The 13,666-nt window shown below is 26.4% G+C and overlaps 7 protein-coding genes across 7 annotated transcripts; 3 read left to right on the top strand and 4 right to left on the bottom strand.

Moving 5' to 3' along the window:
• Positions 1–110: 110 nt before the first annotated feature.
• VNE69_03069 (putative SP-containing protein) lies at positions 111–1,592 on the top strand (the record flags this gene model as incomplete). The annotated part of the gene is made up of 1 exon (XM_065472921.1): positions 111–1,592. One exon carries the CDS (start codon positions 111–113, stop codon positions 1,590–1,592), a length of 1,482 nt encoding a protein of 493 aa, XP_065328993.1.
• Positions 1,593–3,183: 1,591 nt separating this feature from the next.
• On the bottom strand, positions 3,184–3,795 carry VNE69_03068 (Ras-related protein; the record flags this gene model as incomplete). The annotated part of the gene is made up of 1 exon (XM_065472920.1): positions 3,184–3,795. One exon carries the CDS (start codon positions 3,793–3,795, stop codon positions 3,184–3,186), a length of 612 nt encoding a protein of 203 aa, XP_065328992.1.
• Positions 3,796–3,971: 176 nt separating this feature from the next.
• VNE69_03067 (N-terminal kinase-like protein) lies at positions 3,972–5,414 on the top strand (the record flags this gene model as incomplete). The annotated part of the gene is made up of 1 exon (XM_065472919.1): positions 3,972–5,414. The coding sequence occupies one exon, from the start codon at positions 3,972–3,974 to the stop codon at positions 5,412–5,414; it is 1,443 nt and encodes a 480-aa protein (XP_065328991.1).
• A 442-nt stretch (positions 5,415–5,856) lies between these two features.
• Positions 5,857–6,954, bottom strand: VNE69_03066 (RNA exonuclease; the record flags this gene model as incomplete). Its single annotated transcript, XM_065472918.1, has 1 exon — positions 5,857–6,954. The coding sequence occupies one exon, from the start codon at positions 6,952–6,954 to the stop codon at positions 5,857–5,859; it is 1,098 nt and encodes a 365-aa protein (XP_065328990.1).
• Positions 6,955–8,106: 1,152 nt separating this feature from the next.
• VNE69_03065 (leucine-rich repeat-containing protein) lies at positions 8,107–9,318 on the top strand (the record flags this gene model as incomplete). The annotated part of the gene is made up of 1 exon (XM_065472917.1): positions 8,107–9,318. One exon carries the CDS (start codon positions 8,107–8,109, stop codon positions 9,316–9,318), a length of 1,212 nt encoding a protein of 403 aa, XP_065328989.1.
• A 242-nt stretch (positions 9,319–9,560) lies between these two features.
• Positions 9,561–10,664, bottom strand: VNE69_03064 (mRNA-capping enzyme subunit (MCE1); the record flags this gene model as incomplete). The annotated part of the gene is made up of 1 exon (XM_065472916.1): positions 9,561–10,664. One exon carries the CDS (start codon positions 10,662–10,664, stop codon positions 9,561–9,563), a length of 1,104 nt encoding a protein of 367 aa, XP_065328988.1.
• Positions 10,665–10,925: 261 nt separating this feature from the next.
• On the bottom strand, positions 10,926–13,664 carry VNE69_03063 (telomerase reverse transcriptase (TERT); the record flags this gene model as incomplete). Its single annotated transcript, XM_065472915.1, has 1 exon — positions 10,926–13,664. One exon carries the CDS (start codon positions 13,662–13,664, stop codon positions 10,926–10,928), a length of 2,739 nt encoding a protein of 912 aa, XP_065328987.1.
• Between the last annotated feature and the right edge of the window lie 2 nt (positions 13,665–13,666).

The raw sequence follows: 13,666 nt of genomic DNA, 5'->3' as shown, positions 1-13,666 counted from the left end.
CTTCTTATAAACAAACTTATATGATTTAAATGTATAAATTTACTAAATGTAAAAAAATTGATTTTTAAATTGTTTTTTGTTTAAATACTAATAATTTGATTAATGCCCATATGATCTTGTTTCAGATTTTAACTTGTACTGCGTCAATTGCTAGAAACAAAAACTCAGCAAATTTGTGTGATAGTCGAAATGAAAATTTTTCATTTATGCCTAGTACATCTGAAAGATGTGACTCGGGGGTAGAGCCATTGTTTTATGTATCAAAAAGTCCAGAACCTACGTGGAATTTATCAAATGATACTAGTTCAGATTCTTTATTGGACTCGTCTTTTGATACATCAGAAGGGTCTAGTAGTCAAATTAAAAATAATCCACACTACAAAAATGAAAACCTTTACAAACTTAGTTACTATGAGGATGATTCTGATTGCGTGCTTCCTTACTATCAAGAATTATCAAACGAAGATGATGATGGATATTGTATGGATAATCCTGTCGGGTTAGAGCCCAAATTTTTTCATTCAAAACTACCGTCGACTTCTGAGAATAGTCCACGATATCTATCAGAAGACATTTCAAACGACGAAGTACCGAAAAAATTAAAAAAGAATTATGAACACTTTGATGAAGTAGAAGTAAAGGAGAATTTTAGAAAAGAAACTGTAAAATTATCAGATATTGGTATAAATAGTAGACGATACTCATCTAAAGATATTAGAGGGCGGGATAAATATTATAACGAAGATACAAACCATGACAAATACGATAAAGAAGCTACTAATCATGACAAGTTTTACAATGAAAATGCAAACCATTGTAAACAATATAATGAAGATACTAATCATGACAAATGTTGCAACAAAGACACAAGTCATGACAAATGTTGCAACAAAGACGCAAGTCATGACAAATATCGCCAAGAAAGAGACTCTATAACTATAGACTCAGATCAAGCTCGTTCTAACATGTATAAAAAACACGGTATTACTAAATCTCTCAATATGCTTACAAGTCTAGAGAAAGACACATATAACAGAAGGCCGAATAGATCGTATAAAAAATCCAAATCTTACGATTTTAGTCCAGAAAGAGACTCAAATAATAGGAGATCAAGTACGCCGTTTGAAAAATCTAAATTGTACGATTTCACTTTATCAAATACAGTTTCTATGATTTCAGATGACCCAGGAGATCAAACTGCTTATTCTTCTGTAGATAATAAAAATAATGCTGTAAATTTCGACTATAAATATTTTATTGAAGATCAAAATTGGACCAATAATGATCAAATAAGACATGTTAATGACATAAATCTAAATAATGAACAAGATACGAATTATACAGATCGAAATCAACAAAACTATGGGAAAAATGAAGACTTGTCTGGTCTTTTTACAATGGTAAGAGATATTATCGATAGAAACTCGACTATTAATAGCATAAAGAGCTGTTGTGTGGATCGCTGTCAGAATATTAAGACCAAAGGACTTAATGGTTGCTTTTCTGCTCCTCGATTAGATCTTGGAATTTGTTCTGTTCCAGATACGAATTTATTAGTGTTCCGGCCTGGAAGACGAATGTGTTGTAAATAAAACATTGAAATATATTTTTTTTTTATTCATGATAAATTTTTTTCTTTATTTTTATCGTAAAATGTATCATATGCTCTTTTATATAAAAACACGAAAAAAATAGATTAATAAAACATAATTCACAACATTACACTAAGGTTTGGCCGACCTTTTGCATACAAGGCTCTTAATATAGAATTTTGATTGACTTTTATCGATTTTAAGATTTCGGTGGCCATAAAACAAAATATTTCTTATATAAAAACATTTTTAATCGATACCAAATGACAACAAAAATATAGAACTGTTTTTACACCAAAGGACAAGGTATAAAAATTTAAGTTCATTTAAACAAACGACATATTATTAACGAAATGGTAATGTATTTCCTTGATAGACGTATTTTTATCTTTTAAAAAATTCTTGCCGATTTACATCTATATAAATTGTCAATTTATTGTACGCCGTTGGTTTTTATAAATTATGGTCGTGCCATACAGATTAACTAGAAAATTTTGCGAAGAATGCTCTACATTATTTGCTTAATACATACCAACTAGCGATATATAGTCAGGAGATATGATCGGATTGACCTTCATTGACAAGTACTAATGAATTAGCCGGTTATTATATATTGATTCTTAGTGGCATGATTTATAACATTGTCTGACATATTAAAATAGAAACGATTTCCCCCGAAAATTATTTATTTATATTTCTAAGATTTGTCAGTTCGTCAAATAATTAAATTTTTTAAGAGACTTATCAAACTTGTTTGTGATCAGACACAAGGTTTTACGTGTATTTCGCATACCGCCCTATGCGAGGCATAAGTAGGCCGAGCTGCGACTCTAATGTATGTATAGTACGAAGTTAGTTAATAAAGCCCTTGCCTAGTAAGTTCTATTGCCGTATGGGTAATCAAAGGGACAAGACGAGGTATATTAAAAAAAAAAGAAATGCCACTTAATTTAGTCCAGCGTATAAACCTGATCGAAGGTTGTGGTATAATCAAAATACATAACTAATTAAAATGCCGAATTTGAAGATATAGCCGAGATGCAAATGACATTAAGGACCATCTGCTTTGAAACATGACTCGTATGTTTCAACCCCAAGTCTGATACTTGTATATTGCGAATCGACGTAAGCCCACATAAGTATATATTGTGTAGTTATCCTTAGAAGATAATTAGCAGAACTTATTGCGCCGACAATTTGATTGTTAAGTATCACTGTGTCAATGTATAAAATGTGTACCACGAAAACTGTATTCTATATGTAAGGTTTCTCCCTGCCTCTTGCATGCCATAAAAATATAACAATGTCATTGACGTGAAGGATATTTACGGACAAGGGGGGTTTGAACTTGGCCCTTGTGTCATGCTACAACAAGGGGTTAAATGTGAAAATTCAAAAATGTTTTAAAAATTCCAAGACACATGTAAAAAAGAAGGTATCTTCTAAAAAGCTAATGAATACTAAAGGTTTGTTGGATTATTGAATATTATGTCAAGTCACTAGTAATATTTTTCAATAATATTTTTGTTAAATTTATTTTTATTTATATTTTTCAGGGAAGTGGTACTAAGTTTTTATTTTATTTTTTATTTTAGTTCCTAAATCCCCCACAGCATCTTGATTCCTTTTGCTTCTCTAGATTTATTATTTCTTTATATGAGTCTTCTTCTTCGGGGTTCTTTTTTATATCTTCTTCTATAAGATTGTGTATTGCTTTAACTAATCCTGTAATATCTTCATAGTTCAATCCACAAGTCTCTACAAAAAGCGCATTGAACTTTTTCGCCTTCTTCTTACCTTTTTTCCTTACTTCTTCTATTTTCGATTTCTCTACAAGATCTTTTTTATTAGCCACAATTATCAATTTGATTTTATTTTCTGGGTCTGTTACTTTTACTAGGTCATTTATCCAATAATCTATTTTATTATATGATTCCTCGTCTGAGTAGTCATATACGATTATAGTTATAAAACTATTCCTTGTGTAATTAGGAATAAGTGAATTAAATCTTTCCTGGCCTGCTGTGTCCCAGAGCTGCAGTCTAACTTGTCTGCCTAAGATATTGATAGTTGTACTAACAAAATCCAGTCCTATTGTTGGACCAAAAGAATCTTCGATTTTTTGGTATAAATATTGGGACATTATAGTTGTTTTACCTACGCTTGAGTTACCAATGAATACTGTTTTATATGTGTTCTTCATCTAAAACCCTTGTAAGATGAAAAAAAAAACAAAATTTAAAAGACAAAAAACAAAAAAAAAACACAAATGAACTAAAAAAATTAGATATTAAGTAATATATATTTACTTTATTTTTTAAATATTAAAAAAACTATCTCATTTATTCCTGGTGATTATTTTTCTTAAATATGTCACCCATGTTTTTTTCCAAAATATTTTCATTTGGTCCAAAAAAAGAAGATTTGCTTTACGAAACTCCAACTTACAAAATGTTCAGCACATTTTTAGATGACAAAAAAGTCACCAAATTTGTATACAAAAAAGGAGTAAAACAATATTCTTTATTAAAGAATATTCATCATGATAACCTTATCAGTCCCATAAAAATAAGTGTAAAAAATAATATTTTTTACACTCAGCCACTTTTTCCTTTTATTAAAATTTACAAATCTTCTACTTGTAAATTTAATGAACACATTTTCTTATGTCTAGCCAAAAGCTTAGTTTTTATACATGAGAAATGTCAAATATCTCATAATAATATCGAAACCGACTCTTTATTTTTTACAGAAGATGGTAAAATTGTACTAGGTGGATTTGAAAAATCAAGTACTAATATTGACTCATCTTTTAGTAGTGACAATATACAATTTAGTAATTTAATGCAGAAATATCTAAAGATAAATACAAATTTATTAGATTTTATAAAAAATAATAAATCTTCAAAATATTTTATAAATAATGAAATATTTTTATTTGGGTTTTCTGATCAAACTTTAGAAAATAAAAAAGATTTTTTAGAAGATTTTAAAAATAAAAAGAAAGATTTTATAGATTTGTACAAATTGAAAATTATAAAAATTTTTATACAAGATTTGAATAAAGAATTCGAAAATTCTTATAAATATGAAATTATTAATACGATATTTTATATAGATTTAGAAAATTATGAAAATATTTTAGTTTTACTTTTCAATGTTTTAGACACGAATGTACGAATTTACTTGTTTAAAAATTCTAAACTTTTTATTGACAAAGTTGAAAATTTAGATAAATCTTTTGATTCTTTACTTTTAGGCCTAAAGATAAGAAAAAATAACCTAAGAAAAGAAACTATTAATTTCTTTAAGAATAATGAAACTAAATTCTGTGAAATAAATAAGATCAAGATTTTAGAGACTATGTATGAATTTATAACTGAACCAGAAGACATTTTATTAGTCTTGAAATATGTCAAGACAAGTAATATAAACGAGAATGTAGATTGTAAAACAGATATAATTTATAGAATGTGTAAGAATTATTTAAAAATTCCTTCAGTAAGAAATGAGACACTAAATGTCATACAAATTTATTATAAATCATTTAATAAAAACAAAGTCAGTACAGAATTACTTCCTCTGATCTGCACTTACCTGGCAGATGAGAAATTACAAACTTCTACATTTTTGATAATTGAGAATATTCTGACAGATTTGAAATGTCACAAGGAAAAGATTATTTCTAAGGACTGGTCATTTACAGAATTATTTAGTAATAAAAAGAATATTAAGTCTAAGAGTGTGGAGGATATCAAATTAGAAATAGAGAAAGAGAAGAAGGCGGAAGATTCAGGAGATGAATGGGATGATGACTGGTAAATAAATATTATCTATAAAATATTGTATGCATACTATGAATGCATCTTTGTATGTTCAAGACAACAAAGTCACAGTAAAACGCCATTAATTTATATAACTTACCCTTGTCGATATCGTTAAAGTGGAGTTTATATTCCGAAAATGGCACAATTCTAAGGCATAAAATAGATTCAAATTAGATCAATTTATCCTTTTAGTCTGTCTAATAAATCTACGCTCAATTATAAAAATCAAATTTTCTCTGTTGACCTAAGGTCTTAAATTCAAAATCACAGGGGCTAAAGTAACCATTATTATTTATATTTCCTTCATATTTTAAAGATCTTTTTTCTATATTAACATGACTTAATCCTCACATCGCCTTATCTTATTCATGTTATGTAGATATTTAGTTTTTCATTATTTTATGCTAAAATAAAATTTATATTTTTTTATGTTTTTTTCAAAATTCAAGTTTAATTTTATTTTCTTCTTCATACCAATAAAATGTCAATGTTCTTTTTTTATAAAACCCATTTATATTCTTTTTAACTTCTCCAGATTTTGTTCTACAAATATTCAATCCATAAGCATGATTTCTCATAAATTCTTCATATCCATTGTGGTACAAAATTTTATCATGGAATTTTATTCTCTCGCTTTCTTTATTCTGAATTATAAGCATTTCTTGTATCTTTAAACTTAATAATTTCAAACATGTCGTCGCGTCAATAATCGAACAATGACTTTGGTTTTGTATTTGTATCTTCAAATAAGTCCTTGATAATTGTTGTAATGAAACTCTTCTACTTTGAGTACTTAGAAATAAATATGATGTGTCTATAATTTTATCATGGTACATTCCTAAAGAAGTGAAATCATTTTCTAATCCGTGGCCCAAAACTACAGTGTCTTTGCCTATAAATTCTGATATTTCTTGTATCATTTGATAATTTTCAATACCATCATCTAATATTTCTTTAGTTAAGCCACTGTATTCTGTCTCGTAATTTATGACTTGATTTATAGGTTTAACATATTTATCGTATAAAACATTGCCTAAATTGTCTATTAAACTTATTCTACCAACTTCTTTGCCTATTTTAGTAGTTACCATTTCTATATCTAAAGATATAAGGAAATATGGTGTACTTTTAGTAAACACATTTTGTTTATTTGGACATTTTAAGTTGACGTCACTATTTATAAATATCTTGTTATCGTATAATTGTTCTATTTTTATATGGAAAACTAAATCAAGATTTTCTTTTTTAATTACTGAATAATCAGGTAGAAGTTGTCTGATGTTACATTCCCTTGTTAAGTTGAAAGGTAAATCATTGAAATTCAGTTTCTCGTGGAATTTGAGTTTACACAAAGTTGGAAGTACAAATTCATTTTCTTTGTAGTCTGAGATAAATATGAAATTTAGGGAGAATGGTTTGTCTTTTGATTTTACAGGGAAAAATTGTGGTCTTTTTTTATTATTGAAAATCCAGTTTAAAATTCTGTAAATATCGTTAAGTTTATATCTTTTTAGATTTTCAGCTTCAGTCGACATTTTAGGGTAAAAGAAAATCCAAAATATTTTTAAAAATCAAACGCAAGAGCTTGAAATTGCATATGTGCACTCTTATATACTAAAGATTAATGTTACTCTAGGCGAATGCCCTGTGACGAGGATATTATTACTGCGAAGTTATTATTCAGTGAAGACAGGACGGGATGTGAATTTTTTACCGTCTGTGGGAGGTACAGATTGCTTTAAAGTCCTTTGAGCTAATACGCCGTTGTTATCCTCGGTTTATTAAATTAATGTCCGTAAGTATATCAGCTGTGAGACCACTCTGGATCCAATTTGAGGTATAAATGGAAAGTGTTCTCCTGGAGCCCAAGTCCAATAAATACGTTGAAGCTTTCTGTGTCAGCAAAAATATAATAATTGTTTAGTACGTAAGAATCTTACATTACCAGTTTTATAAAAATTTTATAAATCTTCCTGGTCCCCGTGTAATATCTTGCAGACTTCTTACTTGCATAGAATTGAGTTTTTTCGTCTAATTGTTTATCAATTTGTATTTCGAAGAAGGATGAACTTTGAACCTAACTAGTTCAAAGTTCATATACATTATGCCTCAAGGGTCCATCTCCACAAAATGTAGCTATCTTTTTATTTACGTACAGTGTCATTTAAAATACCTTATATTATAAAACAATTTGATCGTCAAATTTTATCTCGTTTCTTTAGTGTCGATGATTTTAAGCCCATACATTTTTTTGTTTTTATAAGTTACGCCCTTCTAGATCCTATTTTGACTGTCTAACTTGCATTTTTAGTTTTATGATTCTCAATACTGTAGATTTTTTTTGCTAACCCTATTATCATCGGGTTGTCCCTCCAATCTCAAATTTTTATTTTTTTATGCTTAGATTTTCTATTAATAATATCAATCTTATATAAATTCTAATTTTATTATTTACAACCTTATTTATATTAATTAATTTTAGGTTCAATTTTGTTTGTCTTCAATTTTTAAAACATTGTTTTTTATTATGAAAGTTTTAAAAAGTTTTTCTTAAGTTTCAAATTATAATTGAATAAAAATTCTGCCTTTTTTTTATAAAATTCATCTTCTGTTCTTATTTTACTCTTTCTTATTTGAAACATGATTATTTAATTTTATAAATTAATTTTCTTGCATAAATAAATTAAATGTCAGAAATAATTTCCACAGATTATTCCAAAAGTGATCTTACAGAAATCCAATACACAAAAATAAATGTAAAAACAAGTTGGTTAATAATTTCTGATAATAAAATAAGACGTATTCCTGATGAAATAGAAAATTTGAAATATTTGACTAGACTTGCTGCTAATGATAATCAAATACAAGTAATTAGTCCATTAATTTGTAATTTACAAAATTTAACATGGGTAGATTTCACTAGAAATAAATTGAAAAATTTACCAGTAAATTTTCATAATTTGAATAAAATCACAGGCCTAGGTTTAAGTGAAAATGAATTTGATGAAATTCCTTTTAATATTTACAAAATGATAAATTTAAGGAAATTTGGTTTTTTTAGTAATAGAATTAAGAAGATTCTTCCTGATATAAAATATTTAAGGAATCTTGTCAAGATAGATTTATCAAATAATTTATTGACAAGTTTACCAGATGAGATTTGTGAATTGACTTATTTAAATTGGTTAAATTTATCAAATAATAAATTATTAAAATTACCAAGTAATTTTAATAATTTGATACATTTAGAGGAATTAGGATTAGGAATGAATAAATTAGTAGAGTTACCTTGTATGGATAAATTATATAAATTGAGAATTTTACCAATTTTTAAGAATAATCTTAAAGATATAGAAATATCTTTAAGATATTGTAAATCTTTAGAGAAATTAGATTTTTCAGATAATGAAATTGATAAGCTTCCTGATTTTTTATTAGATTTACCAAATCTTAGATATTTAAATTTAAAGAGTAATAAAATTAATAAGATAGAAATAGAGAAGATTGAATTTATTAAATCTCAAATTAATATGATAGATTTAAGTGACAATAAGCTTGATTTTGTACCTTTTAAATTTTTCAAGATTTTTAGTAATGCGAGTACTATAAAGATAAGTGATAATCCTTATAATAAGCCCAGAGATTTAAGGCCTCTTAAGATTTCTTTATTAGAGAAGTGTTATAATAAGATATTAAATCTTAAATATCAGATTAATCCTTATATTAATGTATTATTTAAGAAGATAAGAGTCTGTGATGTGTGTCATAATTTCTATGTTAATTTTCCTTATTATATTTACAGTCCCCGGAGTGTAGAGGAAGATGAGCACTTTGTCTTTGTAGTAGAGAAAGTTTGTTGTTCCGTAATTTGTTATAACAAGGAATTTGTTCATCAATAAAACTGAATATTTTACCCTATTTATCTATAATTAATAAATATATGTAGATTATTATCTATTATATTTATCTTATCTTATTTTATCTTATTTTTATCTAATCTTATTAAATATAGGTAGATTATTACCTTATCTTATCTTATCTTTAATTTATCTTATATCTTATCTTAGATTTATATTTATATTTATCTTATCTTATATCTTATCTTATCTATAATTTATCTTATTAAATTCATCAACTATTTTTATTTCATACGGTGCTTCGTGTTGTGCCTCATGGGCTTGTAATATCTTGATAACTCATTTATATCTAAATTATCTTCTAAACTTTCTAATATATTATTTACTACTCTATAATGATTAGGTGTATCTTTATCATCCCTTATTTTATATAATACCCATCCTCCTAGGATATTTATCTCATTCTCAATATCTCTAATAATTCTATCTTTATCAAATATAAATTCCCCAATTTTATTATTTAAATCTTCATGATCACTTTCAAAATAATCAAAAATTATCTCATTATTTTTATATGAACATTCTAGGCTATAAATCCCTTTAGATCTTTTTACTAATCTGAAATCTATCGTGTTTATAGAAGGAGGTTTCCATTTTAAAAGTAAACCTCTTTTATATAAAATATATTTCTCAAAACAAGGAGTGAAAATTAGACCATCATTTTTATGATTTAGATTTTTGATCTGATTGTAAATTTCTAAGAATCCGTAAGATTTATACATAATTTTAAGGTAGAAATTTATATCTCCTTTGTAAATTAGATTTCTAATGAATAAATCAGCGTAACCAAGTCTCTTTAAGAGATTCTTATCACAGACATTTTCATTATTAAAAAGTAAGCAGTCAAAGACAGCGTAATTTAATTTACCCGAATTATCATAAAATAATTCACCATCAACAATGTAATTATTATCTACATTTGCATTATCTACATTTGTATTATCTACATTTGTATATATATTTACATTTGTATTATTATCTACAGTTTTAGTTTGATCTACATTTGTATTATCTACATTGTCATTATTATCTACATTTGTATTATCTATAGTTTTAGTTTGATCTTTTATTAAATATATCTCATTTTTTCGATCATAAAAATATATTTTCTGATCTATTACAAGACAAATCATTCTCACCCCATCAGATTTCTCACATACCATATAGTCCTCTTTAAGGAGTAAAATGATATTGTCATTTGTAAGGGAAATGGGATGATTTCCTATAAATTTATAAGAATTTACAGGGTTGTCTATTTTTAGTAATTCATTAATTCTCTTGTAAATTTTGATTTTTTCTTCGTTTTCTAATTTTGTCCCTACATTCATTTTTAAAAGGGCTCTAGAATTCTAAGTTAATATTATTCAAAAAAGGCAGGCTATTAAAATAAAGTCTAGACTCTTAAGATTGAGTCTAGTTTAATTATAAAAGACAGGCTTCTAAAATTATGGCAAGCTTGATTATAAGAGCGGGCTTACAAGTAATTTAAGCTTAATCATAAAAGCCAAACCTATAATTAAGCTAGACTTAATGAGTCTAGACTCAATTTTAAGAAAATAGCCTTTAAATATACACCATCTTCTTGATCTTTATATAACTTGTCTACTTCCTCTTTGTAGAATGTTGTTTATCATTTCTTGAAGTGTCTCTTGACTTATCTTTATTTCTCTCTTTTTACATATCATCTTCATCTTCTTTATTCCATACCTTATCATTTTACTATAATACTCTCTATTTACAAATATGCTTCTTTTAAAAAGTATCTCTAATTTCCAAATATAAATTACTAATGTATCATAAATATTCTCATACACTTTCTTATTCTCCTTATTTATTAAGATATAAGTCCTTGTGTCTATAAATCTACTCATCTTCTTAAATATCATATTCCCTATATTATGAGACGGGGAATATATTCCATATTGAATATTCTTATCTTGTAAATTATTCTTAAAGAAAACATTATCTTCTTTAGTAATAATCTTCATTCCTAAATAATTCATCTCTGTATTTCTTAGTATCAAATTTGTTTCTTTTATGTCGAAATTTGTTTCTGTTTTCTCAGTGTTGAAAATGACGCCTTTATTTTTCAATAAAGTCGAGATTTTTATAAATCTTAAGATTTCTTCTTTACAGGGACTTAGAATTAAGAAATCATCTACAAATCTGATAAGTTTTCCTTGTTTGAAAATATTATTGAAATATTTCTTGTCTAATTGGGCGAAATATAAAGAGCAGAATATTGTGCTTAAGATACTCCCTTGAGGAATCCCTTGAATTTGCCTGTAGAGGAGATTTTTATAAGAAATCTTGTTCCCTAGGAGAGATTTCTTAATAAATTTGATTAATTCTTGTCTTGAATATTCCTTGAGATTTGACTCGTCAATAATAATTTTATCTTTGAACATTCTAAAATATTCTGAATATTCTAAAACTTCATAAGTAATTATTTTCTTATAATTACTACTACTAGTATTATTATTATTATTATATTTAGTACTACTAGTATTATTATATTTAGTACTACTAGTAACAAGATTATAATTTGTTTGACTACTACTAGTATTATTATATTTAGTACTACTACTACTACTAGTACTAGTAGTAGTTCTTGACTCTTGAAATGTTCTTATATAGTAATGTTCTTCTTTAAATATCTTCTCTATTATCTTCTCAATATACTCATGAGGAATATTATCAAAACACTTCTTTACATCTACTTTCATACAATAAAGCCTTTTTCTATTTATCAGTGGATAAATAAATTCCTCCATGTCTTCAAATCCCAACATGGAATTCATAAGTTTCTTCCTGTTTTCTTTCTTAATAATTTCATAAACATTTCTTAAGCTCAAATTGGAAATATTTAAATCAGAATTGAGATTTAAATTTACGACCACTCGGCCTCCTTCTTGTTTAGGAATAATTCTTATATTATTGGGAAACTTCTTAGTTTTACTAAGAAGTTTATATTTCTTAGTATCTGATAAATGAATATTGGCACATTCGTCTGAGAATTTATAAAAAGTGTGTCTTTTAAAATAAAGGCACTTGAATTTTGTAGAACAAGATTCTGTGCAGTAGACGAACTTATTAATCAGAGGAATGAAGAAGTCATTGAATAAGAAGAATAAATATTCTTTAGTGAACTGCATCATGAATGTGTAATCTCTACGAGTATGAGAATATTTACAACTAATGTCATCTATACATGTATTTATATCTTCTTTATTCATGCCACTGTCATTAATACATGAATTTAAATCTTCTTTATTCATGCATAAATTTATATCTTCTTTATTCATGCAATCCATAAGATTATAATTTCCATTCATAGAATCCATAAGATTAGATTTTCCATTCATAGAATCCATAAGATTAGATTTTCCATTTATGCTATCTTTAAAATCTTTATAGACTTTTCTTTTACTAAAAAATCTGAAATTTGTTATCTTAAAATGTCTTATTATTTCTTCTTCACTAAATGACTCGAATTTGTTTTTATAAACCAACAAAACTATCTTCTGCTTAAGAATCCTGAAATTAAATCTGTCGAAAATATTTGGTAAGATCTTCTTTGATACACAAAATAGAAAATTAATTAATATTTGTGGGTCTATTTGGTTTTTTACTTCTTTCATGTATTTGTAGAATAATTTGTCTATTTTTAATTTTGTGTATTTTTCTTGGCATTTTCTAAATACTTCTTCATTTATGCTAATATTATTTATGCTTATATTATTTATGCTTATATTATTTATGCTTATATTATTTATGTAACTTTTGTTATTGGGGTTGTTACTTTCTTCTTTCTTGTTATATTTCTCTATAAGTTCCCTTGGGTATATTTTTATTTCTTGTTTATTTTTATAAAATAATTTGTGTCTGTTTATGCGCAGATTTTTCTTCTCATTTTTCATATTCCCACAAATCATCAGTAAATTTCTGCTCTCGTCTTTGCCTTCCATTTCGCAGAAAAGTCTGCACTCCACTAAAATCTTCATAAATAATTCGTCGCCTATTATTTCTAATAATTTATCATAAGTCAATAATATGCTTATTAAATTATTAGGTCCATTTACTAGTAATTTATCATATGATAATTTGTAGCCTCTAGTGATTACATTTGGAATATTCTTGTTTATGCAGTAAATTATAGAAGATTTTATTAAGTCAGAAATTTGTAAATTATTTTCTAATGATTTTATTGAAGGTAATTTGGAGAATGAAATGTGAGAAGGCATTTTTATATCTTGATTTATTAGTATGTCGAAGAATAAAAGGAAATCTGAAAAAGGAATGCAATCTAAGGAATTATCAATATTCATAA

This window comes from Vairimorpha necatrix, chromosome 3 (genome assembly GCF_036630325.1).
Source record: "Vairimorpha necatrix chromosome 3, complete sequence".
NCBI lineage: Eukaryota > Fungi > Microsporidia > Nosematidae > Vairimorpha > Vairimorpha necatrix.
The sequence above is the reverse complement of the archived record's forward strand: the minus strand, read 5'-3'. Positions and strand labels throughout refer to the sequence as shown.